This window comes from Medicago sativa, chromosome 7 (assembly GCF_051527215.1).
Source record: "Medicago sativa cultivar Bolivia chromosome 7, Bolivia_mono, whole genome shotgun sequence".
NCBI lineage: Eukaryota > Viridiplantae > Streptophyta > Magnoliopsida > Fabales > Fabaceae > Medicago > Medicago sativa.
In genome coordinates this window covers 10,813,301-10,832,935 of record NC_140755.1, presented here as the reverse complement: position 1 = coordinate 10,832,935, position 19,635 = coordinate 10,813,301, and the positions used below count along the sequence as shown (strand labels likewise).

Genomic DNA, 19,635 nt, shown 5'->3' with positions numbered 1-19,635 from the left:
ATGGATATTTATAAATATGTTTTTGAATATTAGAATAATTTGTCCCAAAAAAATTAGATTTTTTTTAACAAAATATGAAATAAATACAAATTTTTATGCGCTAAAAGCTTAAAAATTATATTTAATTCATCCATTGTTAAAAAGTTTAAACTTTTTCGAGCTGAAATTTCTATAATGTATTAAACTTTGAAATGATAAATTCGAGTTTATTAAAAAAACAAAGACCGAAAGTCGTGATAGAAAATGATGAAAATTTTTAGATTGATTAAAAGTTTGAAATATTCATAGGCGAAAAATTAATTTTTTTAACCCTTTACTTAAAAAAATAAAATTTGTTAACCCTAAAAAACAATATTAGTTGAATAAAACTTTAATTACGTTATATTTTTTGTTTCAGTGGAAAAAGAAGGAAAAAAAAAAAAAAAAGAGGCTGTTACATTCTTAGGTAGCCGTCAACAGCCACGTCCACCACCGGAACATCAACTCACCCGCCGTCAGCCACCGCAACAAAACCACCGGTATGCTGTGTCGTCTCTTGAATTTCCCTTCTCTCATTCTTCTCCCTCTTTCCAAAACGAAAACCATTCACTTCAATAAATTCAGGTTTTTATCTTCCACTACACTTGCACTCTCTTCCTCAGAAACCCCATTCACAAAACCCTTAAAAATTTCATCTTTTGACCCTAGCACCTTCAAAATCCTCAAAAAACTTTACCTTTACCGAAACAACCCTTCACTTGCTCTCTCTTACTTCACTCAACTCAAAAACCAACATGGTTTTTCACACAATATTCAAACCTATGCTTCCATCATTAGAATACTATGTTACTACAATTTAGATAGAAAGTTGGATTCTCTTTTCCGTGATATAATAATCTCTCATTCTAAACAAAATCCATCATTTGAAATACATGACTTGTTTGTGAAGCTATTAGAGGGTGTTGATGTTGTTGAGAATAAAAAACATTACTTGGCTATACTCAGAGCATTTGATGTGTTTGCTAAAGCTTGTGTTGGTCTTAACATGTTTGATGAAGCATTTGACTTCTTGTTTCATTTTCAAGTTACTAGGTTTGAGATTCTTCCAAGTATTTTTGCTTGTAACTTTCTTATTAACCGTTTAGTACAACATGATAAAGTGAAAATGGCTTTGGAGGTTTATAAAGAAATCAAGAGGGTTGGTTTGTGTCCTAATCATCACACATATTCTATTGTTATCAAGGGTTTGTGTAAGAATAGTGATGATTTGAAACACGTGTTATGTGTGTTTGATGATATGGAGGAGGCTGGTGTGACTCCGAATTCATATTGTTATGCGGCTTATATTGAGGGGTTGTCTAATAATAACATGTCTGATGACGGATATAAGGTGCTCAAACGATGTAGAGAGAGTAATGCACCTATAGAGGTTTATGCCTATGCTGCGGTTATTCGTGGGTTTTGTAATGAAATGAAATTAGATAAAGCCGAGGATGTATTTTACGACATGAAATCATGCGGACTTGTTCCAGATTTTCATGTTTATTCTCCGTTGATCCGTGGATATTGTAAGATCAATGATGGGCTTAGAGCGAGATCGTTACACGATGACATGATTTCGAAGGGTATAGAGACAAATTGTGTGATTGTTAGCTATATCCTTCATTGCTTGGGTGAGATGGGTAAGGATTCGGAAGTTGTAGATGTATTTAAAGAGGTAAAGCAATCATGCGTGTTTCTCGACGGGGTAGCTTTCAATATTGTACTTGATTCTTTGTGTAAATTGGGTAAGGTGGATGATGCGGTAACTACTTTGGAAGAGTTGAAATCTATGAATATCGATTTAGATATCAAACACTACACGACCCTTATCAATGGATACTGTCTTCAGGGTAAAACCGTTGAAGCCCAATGTTTGTTTAAAGAAATGGAGGAAAAAGGATTTAAACCTGATGTTGTTGCGTATAATGTACTAGCTGCCGGTTTATTTAGAAAAGATCTTGATAGTGAGGCCATTGATCTTTTGATTTATATGGACAGTCAAGGTGTGAAGCCGAACTCTACTACACATAAGATTATCATTGAAGGTTATTGTTCAGTAGGCAAGGTTGGAGAGGCTGAGGCATATTTTAACCGTATGAAACATGAAAGTGTCGAACTCTATACTGCCATGATTAATGGCTATTGTGAAGCTGACCTTATTGAAAAATCATACGATCTTTTCTTTAAGCTGTCAAACCAAGGATATATTTCAACAGAAAGTTCTAGTTTTGAGAAACTTAGCAAAGTAATGTGTTCTAAAGTATTAGCTGCATTGTGCCAGGCAAGGAATATGGAACGTGCTCGCTCTTTGTTTGATTTTTTCATCGGGAGAGGATTTATGCTCGGCGTTGTAAGTTATACAATTATGATAAAAGGTTATTGTAGAATGAATTGCTTGCAAGAGGCTCATGACCTCTTCCAGGATATGAAGAGGAGAGGGATCAAACCTAATGTAGTTACCTACACAGTTCTACTCCATGGGAAATTAAAACAAGCATATCTGAAAATGCGTTCCTCTTCTGAAGACATAAAAGGAAGTGATGCAACGTACAATGATTCAACTATACTGAGAGAGATGGAGGAAATGAAAGTTAGTCCAAATGTTGTTACTTACACTGTTTTGATTGATGGACACATAAAGATCTATAACTTTGAAAAGGCAATGAGATTCTTTAATGAAATTATTGACCAAGGACTGAAACCGGATAGAGTAACATACACTGCTCTAATTTGGGGCTTGTTAAACGGAAGGCTAAAGGAGTTAGCGATTATATATTATTATGAAATGTCAACCAAGGGAATGGCAAAACCCTTGCATATCCCAAGTGGTGACAAAAAGCTTTCAAAGTTTTTTCTTGACAGAAACAAGCTTGTAAAGTTAAACCGTCGAATTCTACAAGTTATAAAGGTGCACTTTCGCCCTTCAGAAAAAAACAGAAAAAAAGAAAAAGAAAGGCGCGATTTCAAAAGTAGCAAGTCAGTTTTGACCGTTAGTGCCTCGAGTTACCCCAAGTCAGTTTTGACTGTTGGTGTTAGGAGTTGCCCTAACAAGTATGAAATTCTATCAGTTTGATACCTAGAGGTATAGTATAATCAACGTGCTTTGGATTATTTTGCTAAGACTTCATACTGAAACATTGTTTTTTGGATTATTTCACGAAAGACTGTGTTTGTTTCTTGTACAGATTTGAAAGGGAGATAACAGATCGACTACTAGAGTGTCAGTGTATGTAGGTATGCATCTTCTTTATATAACATGAGTATTGTATTTGAACTTGAGAAATTTATGGTTGCTGCAATATAATTTCAGACGCCTTTTTTTTCTTACTCCTTTTAGGTTATCTGTAAACAAAACAAGTATATATGATATACAAATAAAGTAGCAGTGCTGGGATCCGATCGATTGTTTGAAGAGGTAGGGAGGTCCACCTGTTTTGGCGGTGGGAAGGGGGGTATAGCTGTTGGTTTTTGCAGTGCTGCTGCAGTGCTGAGCTGTTGCGGCCAGGCAGCTTTTCTGTAATGCACGTCTGTTGTTGCAGCGCTGTGTGTGTTCTTACAGCGTGTTTTTGGGGTTCCTCCAAGTTTTTGCTCCCAACATTATCATTGAAATTATCATTAGTTTTCTTGCATTTACTAGGTGCTTCCGTCTTTACAATACAAAGTTTATGTTATTCTGATGGCAGCATCATGGCAAGATATTAATGGCACAAGAAGATTGAAAGCTTGTAGTGCAAGTAACAAATCTTTGGCTTGTCCAAAATCCTCCCGTGTCTACAATGGAAATGATTTTGATGGGCGCTAATGTAACTTTATCTTGCTTTCTCTCCCCTTTGATTCCCATTAATATAAATATTTTACTTTACGATACGTGTCAGTGTATGAAAACCGTGTCTGAACCATGCTTACAGTTTAAGGTGCAGAAGCGAAAATCAACATGCTGCTATGCAAGCAACTCTATAAGAGTATAACAATATGATTCGCCTATCACACCATTCCAAATGTCATTGATTAGTTTTGTTAACATTTATTTTTGCAAAGCTAATTGTTGCCTATCTGTCTATTATTTTGGTGATGTAAACGGCTTTCTAAATGCACGATATGAACTGGTTATTCTTCAATCATTGCAAGAACGCAGATTTTATTCTGTTAAAAAAAAAAAGAGTAACAGTACATAAATTTAACCAAGGAAATGTTTTTTTTTTTTTTTCGTCTGATTTATGTTCCTTGATAGGTCTATCATGGATATCAGGTAGATTTTGTTTTCCCCAACAAATTTATTTATGAGTTGTCTATAAATTATTTAATATGAAATTCTTTTGCATATTTATTTATCAATAAAGTATGAGGGCTGTAGTTTGCAAAGGAAGAGCATTGAAGTGTTCTGGGAGGTGAGGAGAGGTAGATATACTATACAGTTTCACAAACCACTGATAAATTCAGGTTCACTAAAAAAATACACTATTTTAATGGTATGACGTGGAAAAGTAATTGATTCATATTGGATGTATGTGTAAAATTAATTTACACAGACATAGCATATCCGTTAAACTCAGAAATATATTATCGAAAGAAAAACGATTTTGGCAAAATCTATGATGTACATGTTGTACTTGAACTCAGTTCGCCTAAACATACTTGAATTGAATTTGTGTAAGCATACTTGAATTGAGTTTGTGTAATGTACTTATAGGAACTGAGTAAGATCTCAAAACTCATAATGCACATGTTGTACTTGAATTGAACTGAGTTGTGTAAAGTTTGTGTAGGTGTACTTGAATCCAGTTTACGTAATGTACTTATTTGATCTAGATTTTAGTAAGATCTAGAAACCTATAATGTACATGTTGTACATGAACTCAGATTGTGTAAATGTACTTGACTGAGTTTATGTAAATGTACTTGAACCAAGTTTGTGTGAACGTACTTGAAATAAGTTTGTGTGAGATCTAGAAAATAAGAATCTACATATGTGATTACTTGAACTGAGTTTACATAAACATGTTTGAACTGAGTTTGTGTAAATTTACTTTTACTAATTTTCGAAAACTAAGTTTAAGTATGTTTGCGTAAACTGAGTTCAAGTACAGCATGTATGTGAAATGAATGCTAAAAGAAGGAAATGATGATGGAAGTACACAGCAATGTGCACATGCATGGAAGTTTAATTTAACCAAGGCTTAGCCGAAGAGGTAACAAAAAAGGTCAGAATCTGTAGAAGGTGTTGAAACAGAACTCTCACAAGTTTGTAATTCCATTGTTAAAATTTGCATATATGATGGAGAAAACTTTTGGAATTTTCTTTGTAATCTGTACAGTATGTTTTCGGTAGATAACAAAATGACAAAGTTATTAAACTCACACACATAAGTCAAAGTGTCGGGGTCTGAACCATGGTCATGACGTCTGGTCTAACATCTTTGACATTTTTATCAGTTGAGTTAGAGCTTGTGGACAATCTTACAATTGTTTTTGTCAAGTAGTCTATTGACTAGAAATTCACCTCTTAAAAGGTGAATAAGTGAGGTGTACAAGGTTCGAACTCTGACCCCTGTATATATTACAATGTATCGTCTCTATCTATTGAACTAAGCTCATGAAACCATAATTTTTATTTATGGAAAATGTTTTTCGAAGAAGCTAAATATTTATGGAAAATGTTCATACTCATCCTTAGGATATTTGTGAAGAAAATACATGTAGAAGAAGATTAATATTTTTTTTTTTTTTCATTCTAAGTCAACATTTATATTGTTAGTTTTTCCATGACGATAATTGTTTCCATAACTTACCCACATTACACACTTGTAGCTTTACTAAAGAACATTTATCTTACCAAGTGTATTTATACAAGAGAAGATTCTCTAACAAATCAATGTTTTCCATGTTTACACTTGAAAAAGGTATAAAATAATTGCAAAAATAAATTTTAAAGAAAGTCACGATTCAAACTTATCTATTTTCTCATTATTATTTTCACTTCAACGCAACCACACAACCTCTAACCATTTGAGTTATAAAGAAAAAGTTTATTTTAATTTAAAAACTAAAATTATCGACTTTAAACTATAAATTGTATGATCTTAATTAGACAATCAATAATCATTGACTACTTTATAGAACTAAAACCTAAAATGAGAGAGAGACTAGAGAAAGAGATGAAAGTAATCAATATGGATATGACTTACAAAATACAACAATAGTTTAAAGTAAAATTTGACTTCTTTTACACTCAAAAGTCTATAACATTTTTTTTTGTTGAAAAATCATAGTTATACAACCATTTTATGATTACTTTCTCTCTCATATTGACATTATATGTTATTCAGATTTCCTTTAAACCATTCGCTTGGTCCAAATGGCACATGTTAGATATCATCGTTAAGGGAACAATATTGAAATAATTAGTTAATTCATGGGCAAGGTATGGACCGTGCGACTTCATCATACTTTTCCCGAACGTAATATGAGTGCAAACGGTATCGCTAAACTTGGTGCTAGAGCTACTAGTTAGTGATTCTCAACAATCCTCCGATTGAGCTTCAGTTAGTCATTCATGCGGATGCCATGTGAGTTTCATACTCTCGTGCTTAGTCTTTATTTTCAACATTCTTTCTTCTTTTTTGTCTTATTTTTTCTCATGTAACAAAAAAAAAAATATTCACTTTATATTTTTATTTTATTTCTTTATTTGTTTGGTTTTCGTGTCAATAATTATTTTTTCATCTATATGGTTGTTCAGATTACACATTTTTTTTTTGCATAAATATGCCTATAGTTCCGACAAAAAAATACTGATCATTTGATTTTTCGTCTTTGAACTTACTAATCATTTCAAACAACCACTGCAAATATTAATCATTTTAATTTTGGTTATAATCTCATTTAATTACTGATGTGACATGTAATTTGTGACATGACAGTGACGTGGCACAAGCTGATTGGATAAAAGACTAGATGAATTAGCAAAATCCACCCGAAATGACCATTTTGCCCTTCAGACCCATGTGAAAAGACAAAAATAACCCTCCTTATTTCTTCCTCTCCAAAAACACCCCACTTCATCTTCACCAATTTTTGGTTGAGGTTTCAAGCGTAAAACAAATTTTGTTTTCATAAAACATAACAATTAATCTAAATTTTGTGTTTGAAACACAAACAACAGCATAATCGAAAATGTTTGTCACGTTCTAACCTCGCCGTCATACTCCGCCGCCAGCTCCCCTCCGCCGCAATTCCGCCGCACGCCTTCATCACAGCACCACCGGCATGGTATGTTGTTTCGTCTTTTCAATTTTCCTTCTCTCATTCTTCTTCCTCTCTTCAAAAACTCATTCTCCAAATCCAAAACCATTCACAAAACCCTCAGATTTTCATCATCCACAGCACTTGCACTCTCTTCCTCAGAAACCCATTTCACAGAACCTTCAAAAATCTCATCTTTTGAACCTAACACCTTCAAAATCCTCCAAAAACTTTACCTTTATCAAAACAACCCTTCACTTGCATACTCTTACTTCACTCAACTCAAAGACCAACATGGGTTTTCTCACAACATTGAAACCTATGTTTCAATCATTAAGATAATGTGTTATTGGGATTGGACTAGAAAGTTGGATTCTTTGTTTCTTGATATCATTGATCATTCTAAGCAAGACCCATGTTTTGAAATCAATGTTTTGTTTGATTCATTGTTTGAAAGTGTTGATGATGTGAATCAAGATCATTACTTGTTTAGAGCTTTTAATGGGTTTGTTAAAGCTTGTGTTAGTCGTAATATGTTTGATGAAGCTATTGATTTCTTGTTACAAACTAGGAAGAATGTTGGGATTTTACCAAATATACGTTCTTTTAACTTTCTCATCAACCGGTTGGTTAAACATGATAAAGTCGATACAGCGTTGTGTTTATTCAAGCAGTTCAAGAGTTTCGGTTTGATCTTTAACGAGTACACATATACCATTGTCATTAAGTCGCTATGTAAGAAGGGTGATTTGAAAAACATGGTTCGTGTGATTGATGAAATGAAGGAAGCTGGGGTGGATCCTGATTCTTATTGCCATGTAACTTTTATTGAGGGGCTGTGCAAAAATAATATGTCGGATTTGGGATATGCAGTGCTCCAGGAGTACAGAACGAGGAATGCCCATGTAGATAAATATGCCTACACCGTGGTTATTCGTGGGTATTGTAATGAAATGAAATTAGATGAAGCTGAGAGTGTGTTTTTCGAGATGGAAAAGCAAGGACTTGTTCCTGATGTGTATGTTTATTGTGCATTAGTCCATGGTTATTGTAATAGCCGTAATTTTGATAAAGCTTTTGACATATATAAGAACATGATTTCTCAGGGTATAAAGACAAATTGTGTGATTTTTAGTTGCATCCTCCATTGCTTGGATGAGATGGGAAGGGCTTCGGAAGTGGTAGATATGTTTGAAGAATCCAAGGAATCGGGCTTGTTTCTTGACAGTAAAGCTTACAATATTGTATTTGATGCTTTGTGTAAATTGGGTAAGGTGGATGATGCAGTAGGTATGCTGGATGAGTTGAAATCTATGCAAATCGATGTAGATATGAAACACTACACAACCCTTATCCATGGATACTTTCTTCAGGGTAAACCCGTCGAAGCCCAGAGTTTATTCAAAGAAATGGAGGAAAGAGGATTTAAACCCGACGTTGTTGCTTATAATGTACTAGCCGCCGGTTTGTTTAGAAATCGTAGTGACTTTGAGGTATTGAACCTTTTAAATTATATGGAGAGTCAAGGTGTGGAGCCGAACTCTACTACACATAAGATTATCATTGAAGGTTTGTGTTCAGCAGGCAAGGTTGAAGAAGCCAATGCATTTTTTAATTGTCTGAAAGTTAAAAGTGTTGAAATCTATACTGCCATGGTTAACGGTTATTGTGTAGCTGACCTTATTGAAAAATCCCATGAACTTATGGAAGCTGTTAAGTTGCTAGGCACCATGTTGAAGATGAATATGAAACCCAGCAAAGTAATGTATTCAAAAATATTTACTGCATTGTGCTGTACGAAGGATATGAAAGGTGCTCGCACTTTGTTTAATTTGTTCATCCAGGCAGGATTTACACCTGATGCTGTAACTTACACAATTATGATTAATGGTTATTGTAAGACGAATTGCTTGCCAGAGGCCCATGAGATCTTTAAGGATATGAAGGAAAGAGGGATCAAACCTGATGTCATTGCATACACAGTTATAATTAAGGGCTTGTTGAACAGCGGGCACACGGAGATAGGCTTGCAGTTGTATAGTGAAATGATTGATATGGGAATGACACCAGACGCAACTTTAAAACGTTGTATTCAAAAAGCTAAGAAGAGGCAATTTCATCAGAGCTAGTCAGTTTTATTGCTGCTGCTTGGATTTGTCCCATTTATGAAAGACTATATTGTTGATACCCAAAGGTGAAGCATAATCACATCATGTTTTGAGTATTTTTCTTTGACTTGAACTGAATCTTGTTTAATCTTTTCATACAGATTGGAAATAGAAGAGAGACACAAACTGATTACGATGACGTCGTTGTACATAGGTATGTATCTTCTTTATACTGAATTATTAGTAAAATGATATGCAAATATGATTCGATAAGGAGCATAAGTGATAGGAATTTGAGTATTATGGGTCCTTAAATTCCAGACCAAGTAGCATGGGATGTCTGGTGGAGTAGTTAAGTGGCTTGGTTCTTTCTCTTTGATAGCTAGCTTTTATGGGAGGGTTCCCATGCTTGGATACTCATCATCACTTCATGAATTGGTATCAAAGCTGGTTGTTGGTGGCTCGAAAAGGGCTACCTACAGAGGGGCTGACTGGAAAGGCAGAGTAAAGCATCGTAGTGTGCAACTTCTGGGACGTTAGCTCTCTAGAGCAATGCTGTGGTAGGGACTTGGGTATTATAGGGTGCCCAAATCCCTCATCGAGTAGTATGTGATGTTCAGTGTAGTATTTAAGTGGCTTGGTTCTTCCCCCCTTGTTAGCTAGCTTTTAAAGGAGGGTTTTGCGAGTGCTTGGATACTTATCAATAAGTGAGACAAATTCAAAAAGTTTTTAATGGTGCTACATGTTTGAACTTGAAAAGTTTATGTTTGTTGCGATTTAAATTTGGATGCCTTTCTTTGCTTCTTTGGATTACCTGGCAACAAACAGCTTATTCTCTTGCATCTTCTATTTTCACCTTACTTGTTTTTCTGTGTTTTTTACTTGCCATGGCCTAATGTTTTAGTTATTTAGAAGAGGAGTATATAATAAATCCATTTCCTCTCGCCTGGTTTGATACATTTTTCAGTGTTGCACTTCTTTTGGATAGTTTAAGAGTTGGTTTTGAGAATGGACGTCAGTGGTGACGCATTGTCTATACGAACACTATCATGAAATTGATGGTGGTATTAAATCATGTTCCAACTGCTCTTCCAATTTCCACTGATAACATCATAACAGTATCTATATCCTTTGGCCCTCTTGCATATTCATGTGACCTTAAGTTCACATTGTAGGGTGCTTTTCTTTTCTCTCCTGACAAGCTAAGCTGTGTCTGCTTTCTTTAGGTTTATCCTACATCAATGGCAATGCTGCTGACATACTGTTGATATTTATATTAAACGTCAAATCAATTGCAGGTAAATTTCATGCATCTGCATTTCCTCTTTTGCTTCCAATTTTTCCTCTGTCTCCCTTCATGGATGGCTTTTAGGTCAAATCAAATCAGTGTTGGGAAAAATATTTTGCTGTTCCTCTTGTTAAGAATCTGGTGCTTTGTTAACTTTTTGGTTATAAAGTTATTATTCTGATTTTAAGTGATTTCCAAATGCCTTTTTAACTGGATATACTATACATGGTTCTTTGACCATTCCTTATAAGTAAATACTTCTGTGACACTTGTATATTGTTCTGTTAAGTATTGATGTGTTTTCTTACAAGCTTTCATGTCACATCCTTGTTACCACATTGGAATTTGATACTAATCTCTCGTTTCTCTCTCTTTTCAGATTTTTGACGGCATTATTTTTTGTATGATGCCTGTACACATGTATTATGATGCCCCAGCAAAGATAGTTCTACACATATATGATGCCTGTTAAGTCTTTGATTTGATTCCATCTTGTATTACTACTATAGTAATGAATGAAATAATATAAGTTAGTTTTGGTCAAAAAAACTTTTATTTGAATTCAGTTTCCCTTCCTTTTCCTACACGCATCAAAACAAGATGATGTCATATCATTTAATCATATGTCTGACACTTCTAGCTTCATATATGCAGCTTTTAATAAGTTTTTCTTTGATAATTTTGATGAGACAAGTAGTCATGTGTAGCTAACTGCCTGAACATGATCATGTATCCTTTGCTTGATTTTGTTTCTAATAAATTGGTATTTCTACATTGCAGGTCTGTATGAAAATTGTTTCATGCTGCTAATACAAGTTCCTTGAGCCATATTGAAGGATTTCAGTTGTAAAGCAGGGCTCAATGAATGAACATCTTATATTGTTAATATGGCATTGTCTCATCCAATACACAACACACTCACCTATACGCATTTATGGTAAATTACCTAGGGTCTGCACATGTTTCATTTTTTTCTTTCTAAAATCTTATATTTAGAGTACTCGCAATTTATTGAAGTATGATGTGATTTAAGTAATAAATGCATCAAGAGAGGAATGCTAATAGTTATAAAATAAGGTCTGCAGATTATACAGAAATGACTAGTACACAACGGTCTGTACATTGGTCATTAAGGCTTTCCACATGTTCAATAATTCAAATATGCCATTCACTTACTACAGGAATCTCTGCTAGCATCAATGTGAAAAGAGACAAAAAGCAACACATACATCTATCAGCAATATTTTCAAAATCTGTGATTTTACAATCCTACACCTCTGGAACGAGCCAGATCACGTGCATAATGGTTTTCTGATAAGATCACAAGTGAAATCGCGAATTTAATCGTGGAATCGTCCGATTTTAGAATCTTTGGAGAATTGACTTAAAAAGATAAAAAGAAGCTTTGGCCGCAACAATTATAATACTGAGACAGCAGTATTGGCGAGTAGCTTCCTGATACCAGTATGACTTTTATATCTATGGCAGTATCAGCCTGAGGTATGTAAATCACTCTATTCATTTTTCCATGTTTTTATGTTTTATCAGTTACTATAAGTTCTCCACTTTTCCTCCGCTCATACAATATATATGTTTAATGACATCATAATGGAGAGTATCATCACCGCGAATAAAGTCTTTGGTAATGTAACGGTAGAAATACTTTTACTGCTTGATATACTCACTGTGTTATTATAAGCGCCTTATTTGAGTTGTACACAGTTCTTAAGAAAATGACTAGTTTTGTTGATTTCAATGTTAAACAAGTTAGTGGGGGTAGTTAGGTGGGTTATGACACAATAAATGAGTATATGACTAGTTAGTGGAGTACTTAGGCGGATTAGTTTGGTTAACTTTTTTCTTGACAATAGTTTGGTTAACTTAATGAGCTGCAATTGTGCAAAGGAAGCTCATAAATTTATCTGAAAGTATTTTTTGATAGGAAAATGTTAGTTGCCAGTATATTCTGCAAGACGTGCTGTCATGGTTCAAGGCACACATACAACAAACTTGAGGTACCAAAACATTGTTTTACATTATAGTGATAATGTTTATACATATGATATTTAATGTTTATTGCTTAATATTTTTGTTGCAGTGTCGATGTTGAAAAAATTATGATGTTCTGAACAGATCAAATCATTCAAGGTGACTAATAACGATTTCAATTGACAGTGTGCTTGTGTCAGAGTAGAAGAACCGTTTTTTCTGCAGTGAATGTGATTTTCTCCGAAGCCAAGACTACAAAATGAAGGAGAAAATGGTAGTTTTAGAAAGAAATACAAGAATCATCCGGCTTCACTTGAGTGGCAAAGAATACAAAGTTGATAAAGAGTAGTATTCTACTTTGCATGAGACATAAGGAACCTTGTAATCTTCATGTAAATAAAAAAAGGAACCCTGTATTGTTTTGGGTTCATGTAAAATATCTGTAAAGAAGATCCATCGATGATTATTCATCACTGTATAATTATAATGGTCACAATTTACGAAAGAGAAAGAAAAATACTCGTGATTACAACACATTATAGATTTTTTTGTCTAAACTAAAATATTTTATTTATTTCATATGACATGTACGACATCTACAAATTTCAACGATACACGCAAAAATCAAAAGAAACCACCATCAAAACTTTCATACCTAAAAATAATTTCCCATTTCTAATCATCAATATACATCATAAAAGAGAAATATAACCTCAAAAATTTGGATACATTAGGAACATTCTGTCATCAAATGTTTTTATCCAAGCTAACCAAGTGGATACAATTTGTGTGAAGGATCTTAGAGGAGCTTCTTCCTCTCAAAGAATATTTTCAAATGCCACAGTTGCAAACCAGCAACAGACAAGCAAACAATGATTGAACAGAAAATGAAGGTAAACATTCTTTTATCAGTTTCTCTGTTAAGATCTTGCATCTCTTCCTCCCTGTATCAAGGAAATCAAAAGACAACAAAAATTCTCATTAGAATGAGTCGAAAATTTTCTCCAATGGATGCATAGTGTGAAGTCAAACCTTGAGAAAAAATAGTAAACATAAAATAGAATAATGTAAGTCATTCATAAAGGTTGAGTACAATATAGAAGAAATTTGGAATGACACAGTAAACATTACTGCCAGAAGATCAAATGATTTCATAACATTTATACCTTCCGCGAAGATAAAACATCTCGTCGTGGATGAATATGACAGTGTCATACAACCTCTGTAATTCAGATTCCATTACCTAAGATGGAAAAAAAAAATACTTTAGAAAACAAACATGATCGAATAATTACATTTGTAAATCAGGAAGTCCCTATAACAAATATGAATTTTTTTATTTTTTTTAAACTATAAAATCTGTTTACTCGTTCCTATTTATCAACTTCATTCACCAAGAAACTTTCAAGCAAATGTTAAAATAACAATGACAGACGGAAATGGCAGTAGCGTTACATGCATTATCACGCATTCAGTTTAGAAAATGCAAAATGTAAATCACTTTTAGGTCTCATTTGATGGTCAGGATAAGAGATACGTGATAGGATAAACTATCATATTATGTCTTAATTCAATGTTTGATAAGCCAGCAGAATAAGATAAGTTAATCATGTGATCCTATTCTATCAGTCACGATATCACAGATGAAATTGTGGTGAATTCATAAGGTACCAAATTCCTCTGCTAGTGATAACAATCATGCACATCTCGATGCTATGTCAACAAACATTACAGTACTATTCTACTAATACTTACGTCAATCTGATCTTTTTTTGCAATCTTATACCAGTCCTTGGCAGCCACCCCAGTTCTCCACTCAAAATCAATGGTCACAGTTATCGGGGGTTTTTGATCCAGCAAGGAAAAACAAGCTGTGTAGTCACCAGCTTCAGCTGTAGTAAATGCGAAATTACCAGAAGCCACACGATCACCAAAGTGGTGTTTGTTCCCATAAGGCGAACGAAGCTGATAACCAGACACATTATACAAAACCAATATAAAATGAGTCATTTGATGACAAATTCGACAGTGGATCACTGCGGACAAGTACTTGAAAACTGTCTGAAACTCCAAAGATGACTGACTCCAATCTCCGGAAGTAAAAGTTCACTGTCCTCCTTATTGCAACGTCTTAGAAACCGCCGTGGTTCATGTCAATTTGGAAAAAACAAAAGAAAATAAATATACGTGCCTCAAAACTCAACTCAGATATTTTCCTTTGTTTTTGACAAACCGGCAATGATAAATTCACCTTCTTAGTCACGAGGACGAAGAGGACAGTAAATTTCTACTTCTGGAAGGTTGCACCTCTGTCGTCATCGGTGTTTTTGAACAATATTCAAGTAACGGTCCGCAGAAGAAATTGTCCCATTTGATATTCAGAAAAATGAAAAGTACAAATTCAAATAAACACAAATTAACATAAACCTTATAACAAGAAGAGAATAGCTAATCCATTGGAATTTGAATTGTTCTTGATCTCATACATTTTCTACCTTAAGACTTCCATAAAAGGGCACATTTTTTGGAGTTAATTCATAATATAATAACATTGATTAATAAAAATGACACGCAGTCATTTTGGTCCTGAATGTGTGATACGTTATCACTATTGTTCCTAAACGTATTAAAATTGCAAACACATTCCGGATACCTCTTTTATTAGTAATTTTATGGACTTAATTGATCAAGAGAAAAACATTCGAGAACTAAAATGAATATCTAAAACATGTTTGAGGACCAAAATGACTATATACGAGACACTTGTGAATGTGTATGTAATTTCAATACATTCAAGAACCAACGTGACTGCAAGTTACACTTCCAACCAAAATGGTGGAAATAAAGTTTCCAAATTTGAAATTAAAATGCATCCAATACAAAACTAAAGTTGTCTGATTGCAATCATCATTTATCATTGACACTTCTTATCGAAGGCATGTCCGGTGTCCAACACGTGTCAATATTTAAGACTTGTTCGACACGACACCAACATATATAATTACATTCAAATATGCCATTTTCTTAAATTACTATTGGTGTCCCCGTGTGTCTGGTGTCCGTGTTTCATAGATCATCATAATTTATAAGCATACCCTGACAGTTAGCTTGTGAGAATCAGGAATTGGATAACCTTCATTTGGATTAACGACGGAGTAATTACCAACGGTCATTGCATTGCTCTTGATTTCCTCAACGATACATTTGGGATTACCAGATTTAAGATCAAACCGCATTGAATTCACAACGTTACACATCAATGCAGGGACAATAGCAATAAGAAGAAGAAGAATTGAATTGAACATTGCGATGATAGAATGTTCTCAATTTGGAAGGGTTGATTTTAGGGTTTGCTTGGGAATGAAGAAAGGAAAAAGAAAGAGAATCAAATAATATAATTTTTTTAAGGAAGAAACAAACATTTTGGTCCCTTATCATTTTATTACAAAAAATAATATATTTAGTAATGTAATCAATTTCATTTGATATTAACTAAGCAAATGGATGTACCAAAAAAAAAGAAGAAAACTAAGCAAATGGACTTAAAAAAACTAAGTAATTGGATTTAGAAATTTGCTATACTTCCAAAAAAAAAAAAAACACGCTCACTCCGAACATCAAAAAAAAAAAACGCTCACTCCCATACAAACTGATCAAAATATCTTCCACGTGAGTTAATTCATGTTCGGTAAACAAAAGTATAACTTACATGAGTTAACTCACGCTGTGGTTATAACCTACATGAGTTAACTCAAGTTGGGTTATAACCTACGTGAGTTGTAACGCCTCGTTTTTTGACAACAAAAATATTGCGTCTGTTTTTTTTTTAACGAAAGAAAAGTTTTAAACCTTTATAAATACAAGTCGTAAACTTTTATTACAAAATAAAGTGAAGGATCCTTTTCAAAATGAATGTCAGAGTTATATAGAGCTTTGCATGACAACTGAATAATTTACAAGATACAACTACATACATCCCTACGCAGAGGGATGTATCTTAATCTCAACACTTGTATATTGGGGACAATTTAGTTTTAAAAATAAATACCCTAGACAAATAAAAAATACTATGCGAAAATAAAACAATCTCATCTGCGCAACGAGCGGATCTTATTTTAGTTTCATTTTATTACCAATATCTTAGAGTACAAATATTGCAGGGTCTTGGAATTTTAAAAAATAAAATAAATAAAATACAATTATTGGGTACCAACATAATACCTAAATGGAATCTATGGAATGTTCTAGCAAAAGGTATATTACATATATTTTTCGCTAGTGCAAGAACTCACTCTTCTTTGCATGACGTAAGTGTCCTCTCTTAGGTCTTGAACTTATACTATCATTGAGATACTTTAAAAAACCTACATTTTTTCATTTTTTTGTGAAGAAGGACCTACATTTTCCATTTTTTTTGTGAAGTAGGACCTACATTTTTTATCAATGCATTTATACGTCCGTTTCGGAGTACTTTTTGGGCAATCTTCATCATATTCACAATCAAATAGAGCTGTAACAGAAAAAAAAAATAGATAAAATAATGTTACTAAAATGAGACAAAGGATTCCAAACTACAAATAAAGAATACAATTTGAAAAGGATGAAAAATATATCACCTACAACATTCTTTGTAACAAGAAATAGGAAAATAAATAAAATCATAGCATACACAAACTTGAGAGATTTAATCATCTCTCTCTTTCTCTACATGCATGCAACAAATAGATTATGATTTAATCACTTTATAGTGCGTAAAGAATATGATGCGCTAAAAACAATTAAATATTTTTAGCTCTTCAGGAGTTATATAAATAAAAAAAAAACCTCCCTAAGTTTAGAATTATTATTAAGTGTCTTGTCTTTTAAGTGGATCAATAAGTTATATTTGTCTCTTGGCATATTCATTAAGGGTGTAAAGTAAACATATTTCTAATCATCAGAATTAATTAAATTTTCAAATTTTATGTTCAAAAGGGTAAATAATAATAATAATAATAATAATAATAATAATAGTAATAATAATAATAGTAGTAATAATAATAATAATAATAATAATAATAATAATAATAATAATAATAATAATAATAATAATAATAATAATAATAATAATAATAAACAATTGGGATAGACACCATACTTGTGCATAAGTTGAAGGCATTGCGGAATATTTTATATATAAAATGATTTGATCATACGAAATGAGTATACAAATTTGTACTTTAATCAATTTTATCAACATTTGCATTCACCAAAACTATTTGATTGACACACAAACACACACTATATTGTACCGTTGAGCTAAAATGACTTTACTCTTAATTTATTTCATTTTTATTTTGTTTATTAAGATCATCATGAGCTAAATCACTTTGTTGGTTAAGGGAAAGAATCAAGTGGTACCACGATTAAAAAAAAATCAAATCACATGGAGAAAACCTGAGTGGGACATGTTCTAAGCAAAGGTACAAATTCTTTGACCTAGGCCCTTACTTCAATAACACCAAATGTGAAGGACTTCAGTACAATCATAAGTAGAGGCAGACCCACATAGCCAACATCGTGGGTCAAGGCCCTTACTTCAATTTTAATTTTTCCTACCATATATTTATGTTTCATCATTTGCTTGGCTTGATGTTTTTGCCCCCTTACTCTTATATCACCTATATTTACAATTAGTATTTACAATATATATACGCAATCATTACTCTTATATGACCTAAATTGAATTTATGCATTCATTATGTTAAATATCGCCCTCACTAATTAAATTTTATGGGTCTTGATGTAGTATCAAAAGTAAAAAAAAAAATTGTATCGTTTCCACAAGGACTAGTGCGATATTTAAGCCGATAAAACAATCAATATTGTTCTAAGTGATAGAATTTTGATATGTTTCGTTTCATAAGATAGAAAACTATGAAAATGTAAATGATACAATTAACAGAGAAATTAGTATTTTTGGGATTAAAACTTCATCAACCTATTTCACATGTATCCTTATGCTTAGTGTCACAGATTCTAATTACTATTCGATATTCTCACGTATTGCTCGGAAAACTTTATTTATGTCTAAGTAATGTTGTGGGTTAGATCGTATCGATTAATCGACGATTTCTCAGCCTATTAACCAATATGATAACATTAAGATTCAATGCTTTAAGTGAATATTAAACCCAAAAGCTATTTCTAGTAGTGTTTAATAGATATTATCCTAAGCTAGATGCATAGGTATGGCTAGAGTGTTAAAAGCAACGAAAATGCCATCCCACGGCAGCTTTAATTTTAATATTATTTAAGCATGTGCTTCGTACTATGGATTTTTTTTTTTTTTTTTATCTTGATTAACTCTTTACATTGTATTTCATCTTCAACCGATTCTCTCTATAAAAGCATAAGCTTATATCCCTTGTTTCTCAAGCAAATATATATATATATATATATATATATATATATATATATATATATATATATAGCAACTTAATAAGTTTCATTAAAGATGAGTTATTTTGTTGATAAAAAGCCGCTTGTTGTGAGAGGGTGATAGTGGACGGCGGTGAAATATAGTTGAGTAAATTAACTTTTAATTTAATTTAAAATAATCTCCTCAAAAAATTTAATTTAAAATAATATATATTTATCAAAATTTTGTAAATACGTTAATTCCTCATGCTTGACAATTACATCATTATTCTAGTTATAATAGAATATGAGACATTTTTATCAAATAAATTATTATCAATAGTAGAATATGCGATCTTTTTATTAAGTAATTGTTATGTAATATTTTGTGAGGCCTAATACAATTGAATTAGTAGTCTTGTCCTTGGGCCGACTCTAGTGACGACAAGCAAGATCCTTTAAATTGAAGATCTCGATTAATGTATTTTTATAAATAAATAAATAAATAAAACACCATTCATTTTCTTTTTTTAAAGATTATGTCTAATGCTTTAATGTATTTTTATAAATAAATAAATAAATAAAACA

At 32.8% G+C, this 19,635-nt stretch overlaps 3 protein-coding genes and 1 long non-coding RNA gene across 16 annotated transcripts; 2 read left to right on the top strand and 2 right to left on the bottom strand.

The window, feature by feature from the left end:
• The first annotated feature begins 425 nt into the window (after nt 1-425).
• On the top strand, nt 426-3,097 carry LOC146904184 (uncharacterized). Its single transcript, XM_085725283.1, has one exon. It carries the CDS (start codon nt 521-523, stop codon nt 3,092-3,094), a length of 2,574 nt encoding a protein of 857 aa, XP_085581409.1. The 5' UTR covers nt 426-520; the 3' UTR covers nt 3,095-3,097.
• A 3,960-nt stretch (nt 3,098-7,057) lies between these two features.
• On the top strand, nt 7,058-13,182 carry LOC146904183 (uncharacterized). Of its 13 annotated transcripts, none has more exons than XM_085724565.1 (8): nt 7,082-9,457; nt 9,533-9,585; nt 10,598-10,669; nt 11,039-11,126; nt 11,440-11,596; nt 11,841-12,159; nt 12,602-12,674; nt 12,758-13,182. In XM_085724565.1, the coding sequence occupies exon 1, from the start codon at nt 7,293-7,295 to the stop codon at nt 9,390-9,392; it is 2,100 nt and encodes a 699-aa protein (XP_085580691.1). In that variant the 5' UTR covers nt 7,082-7,292; the 3' UTR covers nt 9,393-9,457; nt 9,533-9,585; nt 10,598-10,669; nt 11,039-11,126; nt 11,440-11,596; nt 11,841-12,159; nt 12,602-12,674; nt 12,758-13,182. The 13 variants fall into 13 exon arrangements, with proteins under 13 accessions (XP_085580692.1, XP_085580691.1, XP_085580694.1 ...); XM_085724563.1 differs by having other exon boundaries at nt 7,147-9,457; nt 12,835-13,182; XM_085724564.1 differs by having other exon boundaries at nt 7,147-9,457; nt 12,589-12,674; nt 12,835-13,182.
• Nucleotides 13,183-13,286: 104 nt separating this feature from the next.
• LOC146904182 (transmembrane emp24 domain-containing protein p24delta9-like) lies at nt 13,287-16,041 on the bottom strand. The gene is made up of 4 exons (XM_085724555.1): nt 15,744-16,041; nt 14,404-14,613; nt 13,815-13,891; nt 13,287-13,592 (listed from the first exon to the last, which is right to left on the bottom strand). The coding sequence occupies exons 1-4, from the start codon at nt 15,951-15,953 to the stop codon at nt 13,448-13,450; spliced, it is 642 nt and encodes a 213-aa protein (XP_085580681.1). The 5' UTR covers nt 15,954-16,041; the 3' UTR covers nt 13,287-13,447.
• A 700-nt stretch (nt 16,042-16,741) lies between these two features.
• Nucleotides 16,742-17,403, bottom strand: LOC146904181 (uncharacterized). Its single transcript, XR_015018197.1, has 2 exons — nt 17,265-17,403; nt 16,742-17,158 (listed from the first exon to the last, which is right to left on the bottom strand). It is a non-coding gene; the product is annotated as an uncharacterized LOC146904181 (long non-coding RNA).
• Nucleotides 17,404-19,635: the final 2,232 nt, after the last annotated feature.

Excerpts from the sequence above, each read along its gene's own strand:
- LOC146904182 (XM_085724555.1), bottom strand. The coding sequence starts at position 15,953 with ATGTTCAATTCAATTCTTCTTCTTCTTATTGCTATTGTCCCTGCATTG. Across the intron at positions 14,614-15,743 it reads CTCACAAGCTAACTGTCAGG|CTTCGTTCGCCTTATGGGAA; the intron begins GTATGCTTATAA and ends TCTGGTTATCAG. Across the intron at positions 13,593-13,814 it reads ATGTTTTATCTTCGCGGAAG|GGAGGAAGAGATGCAAGATC; the intron begins GTATAAATGTTA and ends TCCTTGATACAG.
- LOC146904184 (XM_085725283.1), top strand. The coding sequence starts at position 521 with ATGCTGTGTCGTCTCTTGAATTTCCCTTCTCTCATTCTTCTCCCTCTT.
- LOC146904183 (XM_085724566.1), top strand. The coding sequence starts at position 7,293 with ATGTTGTTTCGTCTTTTCAATTTTCCTTCTCTCATTCTTCTTCCTCTC.